Source organism: Lissotriton vulgaris, chromosome 7, assembly GCF_964263255.1.
Source record: "Lissotriton vulgaris chromosome 7, aLisVul1.2, whole genome shotgun sequence".
In the NCBI taxonomy this organism is placed as follows: Eukaryota; Metazoa; Chordata; class Amphibia; order Caudata; family Salamandridae; genus Lissotriton; species Lissotriton vulgaris.
Window position 1 is genome coordinate 1,499,921,725 of NC_141695.1, and position 19,095 is coordinate 1,499,940,819.

Consider the following 19,095-nt stretch of genomic DNA (forward strand, 5'->3'; position numbering starts at 1 on the left):
GCGCTCACGGAACAATCCTCCACAAGCAGGCAAACCAGCAGCCAAAAACGTCGGCGCAGGAAACGAGCTGCCAAAAAGAGGTGGAGGGAGGGGCAGAACGCGCAGAAATTGGAACAAATAACTCAGACACAAGACAACACAGTAATCAATTTGACTGACTTTGTACTGTCCAAAGCAGAAGAGCAACTTTTATCCTTAGGCTTGTCCTATTGTCCACCGAACAATTTCTCCTATGTCCAGGCACGGATTGATGTATTTAAATTCATTAGGAAAATCAAACTTCAAAAATATTTCCTATTACATCCTGAAAAACCTAACAAGGGCATAGGACAGACTACTCCAACAACGGATGAAACTCTTTCAGTAAGGAATCTGCAGGGATTACAAACCCTCATTTCCTTAGCAAATGAGGACAGTTCACAGAATGAACCCACAGTCAGCCAGATTGTTACAGTCAACCGTTCACCATCTACAGCATTTCGAGGAAAGTCTACATTCATGCCATTAATGCCTAAAGATGCTGTTGATGTCTTCAGTGACAGAGTCATTACTGAACTTAAGACTTTGAATAGGACGTTACTGGGAAAGAAGAAATAGTGTGACTTTAACAACTTACAGTATACTAAGCTTGTTAAAAAGATCCAAGGTAACAATCAGATAGTTGTGAAAAGTGCGGACAAAGGGGGGAACACTGTTCTCTGGGCTAAAAGTGACTATGTTACAGAGGCAACCCGCCAACTTAATGATCCCCTTTGCTATTCTAAAATCACCAAATTTACTATGCTGAACAGTCATGACAAAACCAGAAAAGATATCAATGCCTGGTTTAAATGTGGTTTATTGACTAAAGAGGAATCTAAGTTCTTGAATGTTTTGCACCCTATCACACCTTTGTTTTATTTGTTACCTAAAATCCACAAATGCACTACCCCAGTCCCAGGTCGTCCTATCATTTCAGCACAGGGTAGCATGAATGAGAATATTTCAAAATATGTTGACTTTTTTCTTCAGCCTCATATGATTTCCCTCCCTTCCTTTCTTAAAGATACCACTGATTTTCTGGGGAAGATTAATTGTATCACTTGGGGTCCTGATTTAGGTTTCCTGGTGATGGATATTGAAGCACTTTATACCAGTATCAACCATCTCCAGGGTCTGGAAGCTGTTCAGTTTTTTCTTGATTCCCGGGAGGCAACTATGCGGGATCACAATCGGATGTTGTTAGACATGATCCGTTTTTGCCTCTTCAATAACTATTTCCAGTTTGGCAAGGAATTCTAACATCAAGAACGCGGGGTGGCAATGGGTTCGTGCTTCTCCCCCAGCTATTCATGCTTGCATGTTGGCTGGTGGGAGGAGCATGTGCTTGGCGTCACTCACGCTCATTGGCTCCCTCACTTATTAGCCTACTGGAGATTCATAGACGATATTTTTATCGTCTGGAAAGGATCTCAAACTCTGGCAGCTGACTTCGTCAATGAAATCAATGTGAATGACAGAAATCTTAAATTCACTGCCACCATTTCAGCTACTTCTGCTGAATTTTTGGATGTGTTGATTTACATTGACAATAACACAATACAATCTAAACTTTTCAGGAAAAGCACTGCGGGCAACTCCATCTTGCATGCCCACAGTGCTCACCCCCTCACACGATCAATAGCATACCTCTGGGGGAATTCATCAGAATTAAACGCATATGTAGCGATCCAGTTGTCACTCAACAATGTCTAGCAGAATCTAGAGATAGATTCCTTCGAAGGGGCTACAAAAGAGCGGTACTTGACAGAGCTCTTAACACAGTATCAGCACGCACACATGAGACATTGCTGACCCCCAAGATTAAACTAGACACTGATGTCACTAGTGGAACAACAGCAAGATTTATCACTACATTTTGCGCTCAAAGCTCCAGACTTAGCCAAATCATCAGATCTGAATGGCCGATTGTATTGACAGATGTAATTCTAGCCCCTTTTTTGCCCAAATCTCCAGCTATCACCTTTAGGAGAGCTCCCTCTATGAAAGATTCCCTTGACCGTACACAGCCAGAAATCCAATCTAAGACCACTTGGCTTAACAAACCTGGCTTTTACAGATGTACCTCGTGCCGTGCCTGCACTTTGCAGTCAATGGCACCCACTACACATCTGCATTTAGTGACCGTGTCATACCAATCAGGGAACATTTAACATGTCGCAGTGATTTTGTGGTATATAAATTGACCTGCACTTGTTCGTTGTCATACATTGGGAGCACTAAGTTGCAAGCAAACCAACGTATTCTGCAACATATACGGGCCATAGTCAACTCGGACATGAAAAACCATGTTGCGCGCCATTTTAAATCAGTGCACGACATGAAATTAAAAGACCTTAAATATACTCTGTTGTGCTCTGTGGCTAATCCAGGCAGGGGGGGGCGATCGAGAAAGACTCCTCCGTCAAAGAGAGGCTTTTTTCATCATTTTGCTCGACACCAGATCCCCCAATGGTCTTAACGCTTTAGATGAATTACATCACTACCTATGAAACTAGTGGTTTTTCCAGAAACGTCATCCTTAATGAACTTTTGTCATTCTTAAGTGTGTGTTTCTTTTGTTATATGTCCAATGGTTTTTTATGATGCCTTTCTTCTGATTGATGAATTTTGTGAATGGGAAGAGGTACTGTTGATTCATGGTGATCCAGAGTCCATATAATGATGATTATTTCAGATACTAACTTGATGATTTTACAGCTGGTTTATACCTATGATATCTGAAATGTTTTTGGTAGTTTCCTTAATATGAGTCCTCTGCTGCTAGTTCGATTCCATGTATTTAACATCTGAAACTTTTTTTGGTCTAATAATTTGTATTTGTATATATTAGCAATCTTGTGATGTCCACATCATTTATAGGCCATTTTTCTACAAGGGAAACCACAATGTGCACTTGCATATGACTCCTCCTTCTTCTTTTTTCCTTGTTTTGTGGGATTCAACAAAATTCTTTATTTATAAGATGTGAGGGGGGTTCTATTGTTTATACCGCCAACTTTTTTTGCTCATTAGAGAACAACAGAGGGTTCAATGTATTTACCATGAATCTGTTTCCTCCTGTTATGAATTGCTGTATTTGGCCTTTTTGAGCACTATGCTCTAATTGTTTTCAATATTCACTATTACTGGATATTGTTTGTGGACATTTCATCACATTATTTTGATTGCTTATCTACATTGTTATTTTACCCTCGCGACCTGTTTCTTTAGGCGCTTGGGCTTTTATTCACGATTTAAACCACCGCCTACTCCTGACGCGTCAGGTGACCAAGCCCCGTTCGCGGGGCGAAACGTGTCATGGAGGGCACTTGCTCTGCACTTACTGCTCAATAAATGCACTGCTGAAAATATATTTTGGTGCTGGCTGATAATTCATCTTTTAACTGGAGTGATTGCTTCGGAGGTCTGCGCCCGTTTGAACTGCGTCCAGAGCAGTTGGGAGCCTGTTTTCTATATATTGACGAATATTCCCCAAAACCTCCGGCAAGCAGCTCAGCAACGCCTGCGAGAAAGGAGACGGACCACCGGCTCAGGTGCAATAGTATATTTGGGTTACGGCGGCTGGTCCAAGGATACTGACCACCAGGCGGAAGTCCAGATCAAAGGGGTATTTCCTACACACAGGAGTTCTGTTTTATTCACATTCAATTTTAAACAGCTATTCGTCATCCAAGTGGCGACTTCAGGTATTAGGTTTTGATAGATTCACAATAAGTTGAGTGTCATCAGCATACCACCTGTAAGTTGTATTTATTAATAATATCTGCTATAGGTCTCATGTATATATTAAACAATGTAGGACTCAGAATTGAGCCTCGAGGAACTCCACAAGTTGGGATAACATTTCTGACACACATGTCTTTTGAGTGACTGGAAAGGTTCGATCCTGGAGAAAGAACTTAAACTATTTCAGCACTTTGCTTCCTATCCCATATTGCTGCATTCGATGAATTAAGATCGTGTGGGATACAATGTTGAAGGCAGCACTTAGGTCAAGCAATATAAGGGCAGAAGTCTGGCCTTTATCTGCGTTCTGTCTGAGAACATCCTCCGACAGGAGGAGAGTCAACTCAGTAGAATTGTTCACCCTGAAACCTAATTGAAAGGAATGAAGCATCGCTTTCGATTCAATGAAAGCTGTTAGGTGACTGTTAACAGGTTTCTCTAGAATTTTCGCCCAAAAGGCAGCTTAGATAATGGGTCTTAGGATCTTTGAGACAGAAGGAGCCAGAGAGAGGTTTTTCCGAATGGGAAGTACCATTGCATGTTTCCATTGATTCAGAACTTAGCATCGACTGATAGATTTAGTGATCAGTTCACATAGATAGGGGAGAACGGCAGTGATGCCAAGGTGTAGAATTTTGGGCGGGGCAGGGTCAAGGGATAATCCTGACTCGATGGTCAGAAAGATGGTTTTCAGTTCCTTCAAATAGGGGATGTATAAATTGGAATATGTCACCCTAAACTAAATTAAATTAAATGTTTACTGATCTGGGTAGTTTTTCTTCTGTACTGCCTCAGGGAATGCATCATAATTCTTAGTGACTCTAGTGGAAAAAAAGGTGGCTATCATATTGCAATATTCTGTAGAGGGAGTAGCAGCAATTGATACTCTTTCTGGAGATGAAAGAACTTTCAGTAAAGAGAACAATTCTTTAGTGGTATTACTGGCTAAGTCAGTTTTCTGGGCGTAATATTCTTTACCTGTCACTCTAATGAGCTTATGATATTGTTTTAGGGCTTCTTTGAGTCAAAAGTGACTGATCGTATTATGCTCTTTCCTCCATTCGCGTTCGAGGTGTTTACAGTGTTTTTTAGTTGTTGATAGTTCTTCACTATACCAGGGTGCAGAAGGAGAAGATCTAAGGTTGCGTCTAGATGACAGGGGTGCTTTATTGTCCATCGGCATGGTTAGCCATGCTTCAAAATTGTGTGTAGCGAGGTTCATTGCCCTCCCCAATAGCAGGGTCAATAGCCATCAGGGCAGTGGTAACATTTTCAGGAGTGGCCCAAGCCCATTTTCTCAGTATGGAGGGAGGGGCAGTGTGGGTCAAAGGGGAGATCAGGGTCAATGGAAAGAGAAAAGGGATGAAAAAGTGGTCGGTCCAAGGCAGTCCAAAGGGAGAAGCAGTTCGAATAGAGAAAATGGGATCTAGCATATGACCTTTTAAATGCGTGGTTTCAGACAAGAGTTGAGACAACTGCAGGGTTTCAAGATCTCTGATTAGAGAGGAGGCTGCCTGGCAATCTGCTGTCTCCAAATGCAAATTAAGCTCCCAGATTATCATCAATTTCTTAGGACGCTAGGCTAATTGCGAGATGAACTCAGCTAGGGTTGGGATAAAATTGGGGGCAGGTCCTGGGGGTCTATAGATCAGAAGTACTACTAGAGAGGTATTACTAGACAGAGTTATAAACAATTGCGCTGCTTCACAATCTGGAAGATCTACCCCTTTTAGAGTGTAGTTCCAGGAAAATTTAGGGATAACCGCAATGCCTCCTCCACGCTGACAAGGGCAGTCGCATCTAGCACTCCCATAACTGGGGGTAGGGAATGGAGAATATCGGGTATGGAATTCTCTGAGAGACAGTTTTCCATCAAAAACAGGTCATTAGGGCCCACTCACTTAGCATGTCGAAAATCTCCTGCTTGTGTTTCGGCAACAAGTGACAATTGAGTGAGAAGCCTTTAAAATGATTCTTCTTAACAGTGGTTGGACATTTCATTACATTAACATCATTGGGTGCGAGCAAGAAGTCACTGTGTTTGCATTGCATGATGGCCTCACCAACCTGTACGGCTCTCATCTGGGTCGAGGTCCTTGAGTTTCCTACAGGAGGACTGCCTGAGCTGGTGGTTGAAACAGGCAGGGGGACTGGCCCCTGGCTCTGGCCGGCCTCAGATAAACGTAAACAGGCTTGCCTTAGGCACGCCCGCTGAACGCATTAGCCATATTAAAATAGGCCTCCTCAGGAGAGGCGACACACTCTTCCACCAATTGGGAGGAGAGGGGTGGGGCAGTCTGCAGAGGTCGGAGCCTCCCAGCCGCACACACGTCAGGAGAGCCAGTCCCCTGCACGTCGTCAAGATGAGCAAGTAAAAAAACAAAAAAGGTGTCACACAACTAAAAGTTAATGAAAGAGGAGCTAGGCACCTCCCTGCAAGGTGAGTACTACAAGGAAAGGAAAGAGTTCAAAATTAAAATATGCGAGCCAGGTACCTTCCACACCCAAAGGTGTTTCAAGGAACAAAAGTGGATAAAAATGCTCACACACAGGTGGGTAAGCACAACACTCCAGAACGAGTGGTAAAACCCACTCAGACGGGATTGGGATCACAAGAGAACAAGGAGATCTCTCTCTGCAGATCATTTCCGGTGTGTTTGCTCGTCGGCCATATTAAAATAGGCCTCGTCAGGTGAGGTGTTGGAGTCTCCCGCAAATCAGGAGGAGAGGGGCATTGCGGTCTCCTGCCAATTGAGAGGAGAGGGACGGGCCAGTCCACAAGGTCGGAGCCTCCCAGCCGCAACCACGTCAGGTAGAGGGACTGGCCCTGGCTACAGCCGGCCACAGACGGGCGCAGATAGGCGTAGACAGGCTTGCCTTAGGCACACCCGCTGCGCTCCCCGTCCATATTAAAATAGGCCTACTCATTAGAGGAATTGCAGGCTCCCCCAATTGGGAGAAGAGTGGTTGGGCAGTCCACAGACGTCAGAGCCTCCCAGCTGCACACATGTCAGGGAAGCCCAGCCCGTGCAGGTAAGAGCGGTGGGGTGGCAGGGCAGGGTGGGGGAAATTCCGATGGACGATGATGAGGGAAAATGAATTATTTATTTAATTTTCCCTCATCATTGTTTGTCGAAATCCCCCTCACCCGGCCCCACCGCTCTAACCTGCACAGGCCGCAGCTGTGTCAGAAGAGCAAGTCCCCTGCACGTCGTCAAGAAAGGCAACTAAAATAAAAAAGGCGTCACAAGACTAAAAGTTAAAGAAAGAGGAGCCAGGCATCTCCCTGCACTGTGAGTGCTACAAGGAGAGTGAAAGAATTAGAAATTAAATTACGGGAGCCAGGCACCTCCCACACCCAGAGGTGTTACAAGGAACAGAAAGTGGATAAAAATGCTCACACACAGGTGAGTAAGCACAACACTCCAGAATGTATGCTGAAACCCACTCAGACGGAAGTGGGATCACAAGGAGATCTCTCCCCTGAGATCAGGTCTGGCGCGTCCGCACGTCAACCATATTACAATAGACATTCCTCAGGAGAGGCGTTGGAGTCTCCTGACAATCAGGAGGAGAATGGCAGGTCATTCCACAGAGATGGGAATCCCCCATCTCCACACACATCAGGAGAGATAGTCCAAGGCGGGCATAATCGAATTCAAAACTGTTGTGGTACAAAGTTTGGCCAGTCTGCACAACAACATCTAATGGATGCACAGAGTATGTGTCCATGTTAATATGACCTCTAGAACCACCTAGTCGTTGTAGTGTATATAGGGTTTGACAAAATGCATCACATGCACTTTACAATACAGGGCACATGAGACACCAATTCAGCTGTAATCAATTTTCAAACTGCTCGGATGCAATTCATAACGAGTCTCCATGACAACGCATCACGGATAGACTGAGTATGTGCTGGCACTTACCTTACGCCTATTCACATGACTTCACACTCACTCACGTGACCACGAATCACATGCAACGCCCAATTACGTACCGGGAAGCAACCCGGGACGTAACGAGAATGAACACGGTTGAAAAGGAGCCCATAGCTCGGAATCCCGCACTTCTACACGGCGGAGGATGCAAGCATGGAATACGGGGAGGAGCACCACCTTTGATGTAGTTAGGAGTCAGGGGGGTTGGAGCATGCGATAACCAGAGCCACGGGTACAGACCGGAAAAAGGAGTTTGTACTTGCTACTCTAAGGGGCACTGTTATCGCTTGAGCTGACCTGGCAGTCGATTCTCATTTGGATGGTAACGGGGTAAATGTAAATTAGATAGAGTGTCAGCATATGAAGCTCCCTGGAGTCAACTATCGTTATATATTAATTTGGAGGGGTGATTGGTCATGAAGTTATAAGACAAAGATAGATGACGTCTATCAACGTGCCTCAGGAAGAAGCAACATTTCTATTTTTTAGATCACAGCGAGGCTCAGCAGCATGCATAAGGGGGCTGACAATGAGATCAAATCACCCATAATGTCATATATTTTTAATGGATTATGTAATTGGAATAATGAGAGCATTGGTTGTTTTGTCTCCCGTCTTCTTCCTGTAACCTAATAGACTGTGACTACAAGGGGTCTCTCCTAGCCCACCGCCATTTTGAGCTTTACTCAGGTGTAAAGTCGGTGAGTATTGTACTCCGAAGGGGCATTCTGAGTCAAGAGCATATGGGAAATATGATCAGTGTGTGAGTCTTGTTGGTTGAATAAACCAGATATTTCTGCAATTTTTGACTGAAAGATAAATGAAATAAGATTGTTTTGAACCCAATCAAGTTAACTTTGGGCACGTAAACAGGTCTCATATGGGCCAGGGTGTCTGGAGCAATGTTGTGACACATGCAGTATAAAAGGTTTTTTCAAAGAAACTGTATTGCAATCGATACAATACCTTGATATCAATACCAGCTTAACGTTAGGATTATTTACCTTTTACCTTCTTTCTTTGCACTCACTCCTGAGGCGAAAAGCCGGGAGCTAGCATTGAAATTTTACTTTGTGTATAACTTTTTAAAAAGCTAATTTACCTAGGCCACTGCCTCCTCATCGCGCAGACACCCGCCCAGCCGATTGAAGGCTGACGCGGTCGACTGTTGCCAGGGCAACACCGCCATTCTCGAGCAGCGGACACGCCCACCCACGCTGACCACGCCCCCTCTCCACACTATATGAATGCACGCTGAACAAAAGCGAGGCGTTCATTGAACTCACTCCTGAGGCGAAAAGCCGGGAGCTAGCATTGAAATTTTACTTTGTGTATAGCTTGATTTTAAAAAAGCTAATTTACCCAGGCCACTGCCTCCTCATCGCGCAGACACCCGCCCAGCCGATTGAAGGCTGACGCGGTCGACTGTTGCCAGGGCAACGCCGCCATTCTCGAGCAGTGGACACGCCCACCCACGCTGACCACGCCCCCTCTCCACACTATATGAACGCGCGCTGAACAAAAGCGAGGCGTTCATTGAACTCACTCCTGAGGCGAAAAGCCGGGAGCTAGCATTGAAATTTTACTTTGTGTATAACTTGATTTAAAAAAAGCTAATTTACCCAGGCCACTGCCTCCTCATCGCGCAGACACCCGCCCAGCCGATTGAAGGCTGACGCGGTCGACTGTTGCCAGGGCAACGCCGCCATTCTCGAGCAGCGGACACGCCCACCCATGCTGACCACGCCCCCTCTCCACACTATATGAACCCGCGCTGAACAAAAGCGAGGCGTTCATTGAACTCACTCCTGAGGCGAAAAGCCGGGAGGTAGCATTGAAATTTTACTTTGTGTATAACTTGATTTTAAAAAAGCTAATTTACCCAGGCCACTGCCTCCTCATCGCGCAGACACCCGCCCAGCCGATTGAAGACTGACGCGGTCGACTGTTGCCAGGGCAACGCCGCCATTCTCGAGCAGAGGACATGCCCATCCACGCTGACCACGCCCCCTCACCACGTCACCCTCGCCGGATGATAAATCATGTACAGTAACCGAAAGCGCAGCGGGTGCGACGAATGCGCGCCGAAGGCGCGCATAAGGCAAGCTCGTCTGCGCTCGTCCGCGCCGAGGACGGGCCCAGGGCCACCCCCCCTGCCGCTCCTGTCCCACGTCCGGATACGGTGAGACTTACTTACACCTCTGCCGAATTACTGAACCTCAGACACGTAGCAGTAATACCCCATGCTCCACCTCATTTCGGATATACCAATTCCATCTTAGGCCCGTACAAATGCCCAACTTGTATAAAGGATATTCCTAACCCCCCTAAGACTGTCCCACAACAAGTGCTAGCAGCTCTAATAAACGCTAGATCACTTCCCAAACACAAGTTGGAAATAGCCGACTTGATCGATACACATAAACTGGATCTACTATTCATCACTGAGACATGGGGGGATGAGTCCTCCGGCCCAGACTTCAGAGCTGCCACTCAGACCAACTACAGTGTCTGCAGACTGGACAGACCTATAAAAAAGGGTGGAGGCGTAGCAATCATTTATAAGGACCAGTTCAAACAATGGTACAATCAAATTGCCCTGAGTATGAGGCTTTTCTCTTCACCATTGGCCTCTCGGCCAAAACATCATTCAAGGGTATGTTAATTTATCGCCCTCCTGGGTCAAGATCTAAGTTTTTAGCCAACATAGGCAATATGATTGAAGCCGCTGCAGGCTCCCCACACTTCACCTTACTAGGAGATTTTCATTTTCACCTCGAAGCCCTCAAGGACCCTGATACAACACAGCTAACGACCGATTTAGCCGCCGCCGGCCTGCTGCAAATGGTAAAAGCACCCACGCACCAAGCAGGCCACACTTTAGATGGTCTATTTACCAACAAACCGCATATAGCCGTCACCCAGGTAATCCCCCTGATCTGGACAGACCACGCAGCGATCTGTTTCTCCATCAAAATTAACTCCGTCAAACCCCCTTCCACATCCTCTTCTCAAGTCTCCTTCAGAGACTGGAAACATATTAACCTTGTTCATTTAACGGAGATGATGCAAGAGAGCCATATCCCCAACGAACAGGATCCCACTCTAGCGTCCTCTAATTATCTGACTAACCTAAATATAGCATGTAACAAACTAGCCCCGATTAAAACCTCCCACCGCAGTAGAAAACTTCCTTCAGCACAGTGGTTTACGGAGCCCCTATGAACTCAGAGACAGTATTGCAGGAACCTGGAAAGGCAGTGGCGCCGCCATTACAGCCCTGCTGACAAAATAACCTACAAAAATGCTCTCTCCAATTACAAAAAACTCATAATCTCAGAAAAAAGTCGCTATTATACTTCACAAATCAACCAGGCGAAAAACTCGGTAGGAGAATTATTTCAGGTGGTGACCCATCTGTCCAATCCCCCCGCCCCGCGCCTAGAAGGCTCCCAGTCTCTATCGGACGCTCTGGCCAGCTTCTTTGAGGACAAGGTTAGTTCCATTTTTCTGACCTTCTCTCACTCCTCTTCTCCCCCCACCCCCATGGCACCCTCCATCAGCAACCCACCGCTCTTTTCATCTTTCAAAGCGACCAACCACGAACACATTCAACATCTGGTAGCTAGCATCAAATCAGGATCCCTCCTCGACCCATGCCCCCCCGCCATCTTGAATCTCATCCCGGAAGCTATCTCTCCTGCATTATCCACAATCTGCAACGCTATGTTTCTAACAGGCACCTATCCATCGATTTGGAAGAAGGCAATCATTAAGCCACTTCTAAAAAAGCCAACTCTGGACCCTCTTCTCCCTGCCAGCTATAGACCTATCGTCTGTCTCCCCTTCCCAGCCAAGATCTTCGAAAAAATAATGAACACCCAACTTTCGAAATTCATTAACGACAACGACCTACTCAATGACACCCAGTTTGGTTTCAGACAGGGTCACGGAACGGAGACAGCACTACTCAAAGCAGCAGATGAAATAAGAGCCACGATGGACAAGGGAGGATCGGTGGTTCTAATACTTCTGGATCTCTCCGCTGCCTTTGACACGGTCGATCATGTCACTTTGATCGACCGTGTCTCGGCTTTAGGAATAAGAGGCAAAGCCAAAGATCTTATTGCCTCATTCTTGGCCAACCGCCCCCAGACAGTCAAGATGGGCAACTACACCTCCCAGACCTTTTCTCTCCCTTGCGGAGTACCACAGGGCTCCTCGCTAAGTCCGACGCTTTTTAACATCTATGTATCGGACTTAGCGAGGGTGATAAAATCTTACGGAATTGCCCTAACAACGTACGCAGATGGCACCCAATGGTACTTTAGTCGCAGCCAACTTCCAAGAGGGAATGAAGGCAATAAGTTCCTGGATGTCATCAAACTGTCTCAAACTAAACTCCGATAAGACGGAGGTGATGACATTCGGGAACTTGCAGCCTGCCTGGTCCCCTCAGTGGTGGCCATCTCAGTTGGGTGCCCCCCCCCCCAACCGGTAGTCAAGGTGCGTAATCTGGGAGTCATATTTGACAACAAGATGACTTTTCTCCAACACGGTGGTATCTTCCTCCTTCTATACCCTAAAAAGGATTAAAAAAACTACTCCCTTACTTACCGCCGTCCGCGGGTAAAACCCTAATCAGCACCTTAGTGTTCTCGAGAACAGACTACTGCAACTCCCTCCTTCTGAATGCTCAGGATAAGGTACTCAATAAACTACAGACGGTGCAAAACGCAGCGGCCAGAATTCTATTATCCATCCCTAAATTTACTTCGACTTCTCCCTACATCAGAGAGCTGCATTGGCTCCCAATTAGGAGTCGAATCAAATTCAAGGCTCTATGTATAGCCTATAAAGCTATCAACAATCCTGGTTCCTCAGTTCCTAAAAAAAGCTCTCTGTCCGTTGGAACATTCTAGGACCTTACGATCGTCCTCAGCCCATTAGCTGAAGGTTCCACGGACAAGAAAGACCAACTGGGGAGACAGATGCTTTACCATAGCAACTGCCAAATTGTGGAACACATTACCATTCCACATCAAAACCGCCCCAACGCTATTAAATTTCAGAAAGAGCCTCAAAACATGGTTGTTTTCATCCTAATTCCCCTACATCGCAAGAAGTGAGTTCTGTAACGATAGCGCCGAGACACCCGTATGGGTATTTGCGCGCTCTAAAAATCGCATAAAATAAATAAATAAATAAATATATCCCAAAGAATCTCTTGTGGAAATTCCTCAGAGTAAGATTCAGGATACAATTACCCATTACCTCGATTGGAGGATTGGCTGATTGGCTATCACCACAGGTACTGGGACCGGGAGTGTCCTGGTGAAGGCTGACGTTGTAGTGTAGTTCTTATATTCCCAATAGGCTCTGCGCATTGGAATAATATATACTGAAGTGTAGATGTAGGACTGAGGTCTACTAGGTTTCTACCGAATATATTAAACTTAATTGTGACTGACAGCTAGCTCAGAGGTCACTAGAAACCTTCTCGAATAAACAAGAAGGGATTAGTTTCTGACAACCATATAACATGACAACTTTGTTTCCCCAGAATGAAGCGTATATCTAGAGTCGTGGAAACAATAGACGTCTATTTCACTCAGTCAATCGTGCATGCTTCCTTTCACCAGAGTTGCTTTAGAAATAGAGAGACGGGCGTTTTCAATAAAAGTATTTATTGAACAGTCTTATTTCTTAAGCTTACGAAATGCACTGCTACAATTGAAATGCTAGTTAAGAAGTACGAGGCATATAATACGAATAGTATTATAAAATAGTACTGTAAAAGCATGATATCGTTTCTAAGCCATAAACATAGAATACATAAAATGCATAAAATACATACAGTGATAAAATAATGGCTAAAAGTACTCAACTGGTGCTTCTAACATACGCCTACCCCGGTGTACCTAACCTAAGTCTAGTACGAGGGAGGAGTAAGTGTGGTGTAGCTTAAGTCAAGTAATTTTCTGCCAAGAATCTGTTCCAAGAATTCTCTAAGGGTCTAATCAGCTCCGTACCTTGGTTTTGGAATGATAGAGGTCTTGTATCTCTCTCTCAGGACTCTATCTCCCAGCAACCCGCAAGGGTAGCCTGGAAACACCGGAGCTGGATTTCTCGCCAAGAGATAAGACAGCGTCTTCTCAGTGCGTCAGTTGGAGGGTCGGCTTCCTTCGGCACTTGCTGCTGCAGGGCGTCGGGCAAGTAGTTAGTCGATCTGCTCAGAAACCACTGTGTGTTTGACTGGGCAAATGTAGGCATATGTATACTTTGAAGGTGCCGAGTTTGACGTAAGATTGGACATAATATCGTCACTAGTGCCTCAGTTCCTTGAAAACTCCAGGAGTTCTTGGATAAATTAGTATTCAAGCAGGGGGAAGTCCCTGACTGCTGAAGGCTGGTTTTTCCAAGAAATCGTTGTGGATTCTCTGAGTTTAGTGGAAGTAGCCATGCAGTATTTGGCTGTACAGGCTAAGACTAAATAAAGTAATGATTCCTTATGCCTATATAAGGATTGGGTGTGTTATATCTCTATATGGGCATGAATTGGGATAATTTCACTAGGGTCCTAGAGTCCCACATAACAACGTGACCATAAGATTGGGCACATGGTAAATGCCGAAACATGTTGACCACCGGACAGTAAGGAGGGGTGTAAGGGGCACATTATAACTCCCTAGCACCACCATCCTTTCACTTTTTGTAACCCTGACCGGGGTCCAGGCATTAAAATAGATTTAGGGATACCTCAAGTTAGTTTTAATATCACCACTTTGCACCTTCGCCTCCACTGTTCCCAGTCAAAGTTTGGAAAGACTGATTTCTTCTTTTCTTTGTGTTGTGTTTGTCTTCCCCTACCCTATTGCTCCACCCAAGGCATTGGCTGCGGCAAGGTGCTTTGTAAGCAGCCCTATGATGAAGCATTCAGAAAAGGGGGTGGTGATGAACAGAGTGTCTGAATTGAGCAGACCACTCTTACCCAGTCCAAAGATCAGGGCTTGATCCATCACCGTTATTTATCTCACTGCCCCATCCCAGCTCAGAACCTGGCTATATGCAAATCAGTCTGTCCCTGGCCCAGTGCATCATGGGAACAGGGCAGACTAAACTACCAAGCCAATTCTTCACCAGAAAGGAGACAAGCTACCGGGGACCGGTTTCTGGCATTTCAGCCGTCTTCGGCCCGGCTTGCTTGAATCCTGATGGAGCAGTGAGAAAGGGACTCATGTCTGAGTATACCCTGCCACACCTATAGTGGCCAAAAACGATTCAGAAAAGGGGGTGGTGATGAACAGAGTGTCTGAATTGAGCAGACCACTCTTACCCAGTCCAAAGATCAGGGCTTGATCCATCACCGTTATTTATCTCACTGCCCCATCCCAGCTCAGAACCTGGCTATATGCAAATCAGTCTGTCCCTGGCCCAGTGCATCATGGGAACAGGGCAGACTAAACTACCAAGCCAATTCTTCACCAGAAAGGAGACAAGCTACCGGGGACCGGTTTCTGGCATTTCAGCCGTCTTCGGCCCGGCTTGCTTGAGTCCTGATGGAGCAGTGAGAAAGGGACTCATGTCTGAGTATACCCTGCCACACCTATAGTGGCCAAAAACGATTCAGAAAAGGGGGTGGTGATGAACAGAGTGTCTGAATTGAGCAGACCACTCTTACCCAGTCCAAAGATCAGGGCTTGATCCATCACCGTTATTTATCTCACTGCCCCATCCCAGCTCAGAACCTGGCTATATGCAAATCAGTCTGTCCCTGGCCCAGTGCATCATGGGAACAGAGCAGACTAAACTACCAAGCCAATTCTTCACCAGAAAGGAGACAAGCTACCGAAGACGGCTGAAATGCCAGAAACCGGTCCCCGGTAGCTTGTTTCCTTCCCAGTATAAGAATTGGCTTGGTAGTTTGGTCTGCCCTGTTCCCATGATGCACTGGGCCAGGGTCAGACTAATTTGCATATAGCCAAGTTCTGAGCTGGGATGGTGCAGTGAGCTAAAAAACGGTGATGGATCAAGCCCTGATCTTTGGACTGGGTAAGAGTGGTCTGCTTAATTCAGACACTCTGTTCATCACCACCCCCTTTTCGGAATCATTTTTGTCCACCATAAGCGTGGAAGGGTATACTCAGATGTGAGTCCCTTGCTCATTGCACCATCAGGATTCAAGCAAGCCGGGCCGAAGACGGCTGAAATGCCAGAAACCGGTCCCCGGTAGCTTGTTTCCTTCCCAGTATAAGAATTGGCTTGGTAGTTTGGTCTGCCCTGTTCCCATGATGCACTGGGCCAGGGTCAGACTAATTTGCATATAGCCAAGTTCTGAGCTGGGATGGTGCAGTGAGCTAAAAAACTGTGATGGATTGGCTTGGTAGTTTGGTCTGCCCTGTTCCCATGATGCACTGGGCCAGGGTCAGACTAATTTGCATATAGCCAAGTTCTGAGCTGGGATGGTGCAGTGAGCTAAAAAACGGTGATGGATCAAGCCCTGATCTTTGGACTGGGTAAGAGTGGTCTGCTTAATTCAGACACTCTGTTCATCACCACCCCCTTTTCGGAATCATTTTTGTCCACCATAAGCGTGGAAGGGTATACTCAGATGTGAGTCCCTTGCTCATTGCACCATCAGGATTCAAGCAAGCCGGGTCGAAGACGGCTGAAATGCCAGAAACCGGTCCCCGGTAGCTTGTTTCCTTCCCAGTATAAGAATTGGCTTGGTAGTTTGGTCTGCCCTGTTCCCATGATGCACTGGGCCAGGGTCAGACTAATTTGCATATAGCCAAGTTCTGAGCTGGGATGGTGCAGTGAGCTAAAAAACGGTGATGGATCAAGCCCTGATCTTTGGACTGGGTAAGAGTGGTCTGCTTAATTCAGACACTCTGTTCATCACCACCCCCTTTTCGGAATCTATGATGAAGCATGTCACACTTCAGTGTGAGTGAGGGCAGCATGAAACAACACGTAGCACGTTTCCACATTATATCAAAACACCACGTGCATTCACTCCTGACTCCTTATAGTGTGTTTAAGCTGGGATTGACCCCAGGTTTTTTGGATGTGCAATCAAGCCACTAAAAGGGTATCTTTTACATTTATGTTTTACATCAATTGTTCATGCTGTCTTTTTTTTTTAAAGCTATATCAGAACACTATTTTACATAGACACTTCTGAGTATTGTCAGCAGTAAGGGATCTCTTTTACTGGGGTGTGCTCTTTGTATGAGATAAGCGTGCTTGTCTGCTTCTGGCCTTGGTCTCTTTGAGTAGCCAAAAGGTTGCAACAGACAATAGAAGTGTAAAAAGCAACTACTGTTTTTTTTACATAGATCTTAATTGTTCTTGAGGCAGTGCATACTTGTATCTGTGTGCGGTTATGTCTAGATGAAAATACTGCACACTGTGCTGTTGCTCTATGCATTTTGCTGAATTCTAAAGTTTTCAATGACTGAAAGGACGCTTTAAAATCCACCATTTGAATTATTTTTTTCAAAAAAGAAATTGCCCGGTCCAACACTAGTTTGGGCTCTCTGACAGTTTTCGCCTTACCACATTTAAAATCCACCTGCTGCTACTGCATAAATCAGGATAAACAAGAGGGTACCGAGATGGCGAGCACATCGCTGAATCAAACAGAGGAGTTACTCTATAGCCTAATATGGGCAGTCTTCACAGATTCACAGTTTAGAATTTAAGGAAGATGACCTCTGGAGAAGGGCTATTACTAAACTAACAAAGATTGCAATTCCAAAAGGTGCTCTGTTTACAGTGAAAATCCCAATGCTCTCATTGAGGGGACCTCCTTTGAAGACGGGCTTTGTGCATAAATGCTTACCTTCAGGGAAGGCTTCGTGCGGAATCCGGAATACTTTGTTGTTCACCTTAACCTCTTCTCTCCTGTAATCAGGAGACGGAAGAGCATGCTTTTTGCATAAACTCTCGAGGATCTGCGTAGGTTTGAATGCGTCCCTCCACTTGTTGTAGCCATCACTACACAAAAGGAAAAGAGAATTCAACTGTTGTATATTGTACAAGTGTTTGTACTTTAATACAGTAGTAGTAACAAGTAGTTTCTGAGTGCTCTTCGAGAGGATGAGGGGTAGGAAACCAGGAACCAAGTTTGTTTCTTTGTGGTTGTGAGAGGGTTGCAGTGAGCCGGTGGTAAGAAATGAGGATGCATTTCAAAGGGAAGAGACATGGTTATGTGGGAGAGTGGGTGAAGGTTCAGCTGGGAGGGCTGAAGCCTGGTTTGTGAATGTTTCGGGGTCCTAATAAAGTGAAGATTGTTGGGCGTAATTGGGTGAGGTTGGAAAATGGTCACACTTGGAACCTGAGAAGAGCCGCTCTGTTCCAGAAGGGATGTGATCACTCGGTACTGAATAAAGGTTCTAGGTCGTGTTCGGGGAATGATGGTGATTTTCAAGAAATTGCAGCAAGGGGGAGCGAGATTGTCAGAGAAGATCAGACCGCTGAAAAGGGACGTGATCTGATGATAGTCAAATGGTAGTAAGAAGGTGTCACAGATCTCCAGGTTGACTAGGAGATTTTTTGTGTGGGTAGACAGGGTTCCTGTATTTTGTTTTGGGGGGTAGGTTGTGTCATTCCGCTTGTATCATGTATTGTTTCTGTGCTCCCCACCCGTGTATGTAGGTGTTCCTCATGTGTCTGATTGGTGTCTGTGATGTGAAGGACATGTGTGTGTGTGCTGTTATGCAGTGATTGAAATGAAGGGGATGTGTCATACAGTGTAGGTTGTATTGGACACTGTTTTCATGCTCATGTTGTCTCTGAATGGGGTTAGCATGTGAGAATGTAAAGGAAGTTATGGTATGGGGATGTTCCAGGGCTCTTGGCTGAGGCATGGCAAATGAGCTGCTGATGTTTGGCTCATTGGACACAGGTTTTTTTCTTACTGCCAATAAATATGAAGTTGACTCATTACAAAAGACTCCGTAGATTACTGGGAGAGGAGTACTCAACTAACATTTCTAACATTCTTGACTCTGTTGCTCTGAAACAGCTCAAAAGGATCCCAGTCAAATTCTCAAAACCATGGTTTAACGGTGCCCTAAATGATGAAAGGCGCAATCTAAGACTCTCGGAGAGACTCTGGAGAAACTCACCTTCCACCTCAAATCTTTCTCAACTGAGGAAAATGAGAAGCGTTTACTACAAACACATACGCTTGGCGAAAATCGATCAATTCAGACTTCAACTGAATGGAGCCAAAAACAGACCAAAAAAAAACTCTTCGAAATCATTAAGGAACAATCTAACCAATCCACTAACCAGAGCTCGACTCAGTTATCCCCACTCCCTAGCGGTGATGATTTTACAGCTCACTTTGCGGAAAAAACAATGAAAATTGAGCTGGAGC

General features: G+C 45.5%; 1 protein-coding gene across 1 annotated transcript in view; it reads right to left on the minus strand.

Annotated features, from left to right (window-relative positions):
• LOC147705871 (fer-1-like protein 4) overlaps nt 1-19,095 on the minus strand; it is a 1,142,165-nt gene that overhangs the window by 113,737 nt on the left and 1,009,333 nt on the right. The window contains exon 38 of the mRNA XM_086932323.1: nt 17,554-17,708. Coding sequence (XP_086788449.1) covers nt 17,554-17,708 — 155 coding nt within the window. The remainder of the gene's footprint in view (nt 1-17,553; nt 17,709-19,095) is intronic.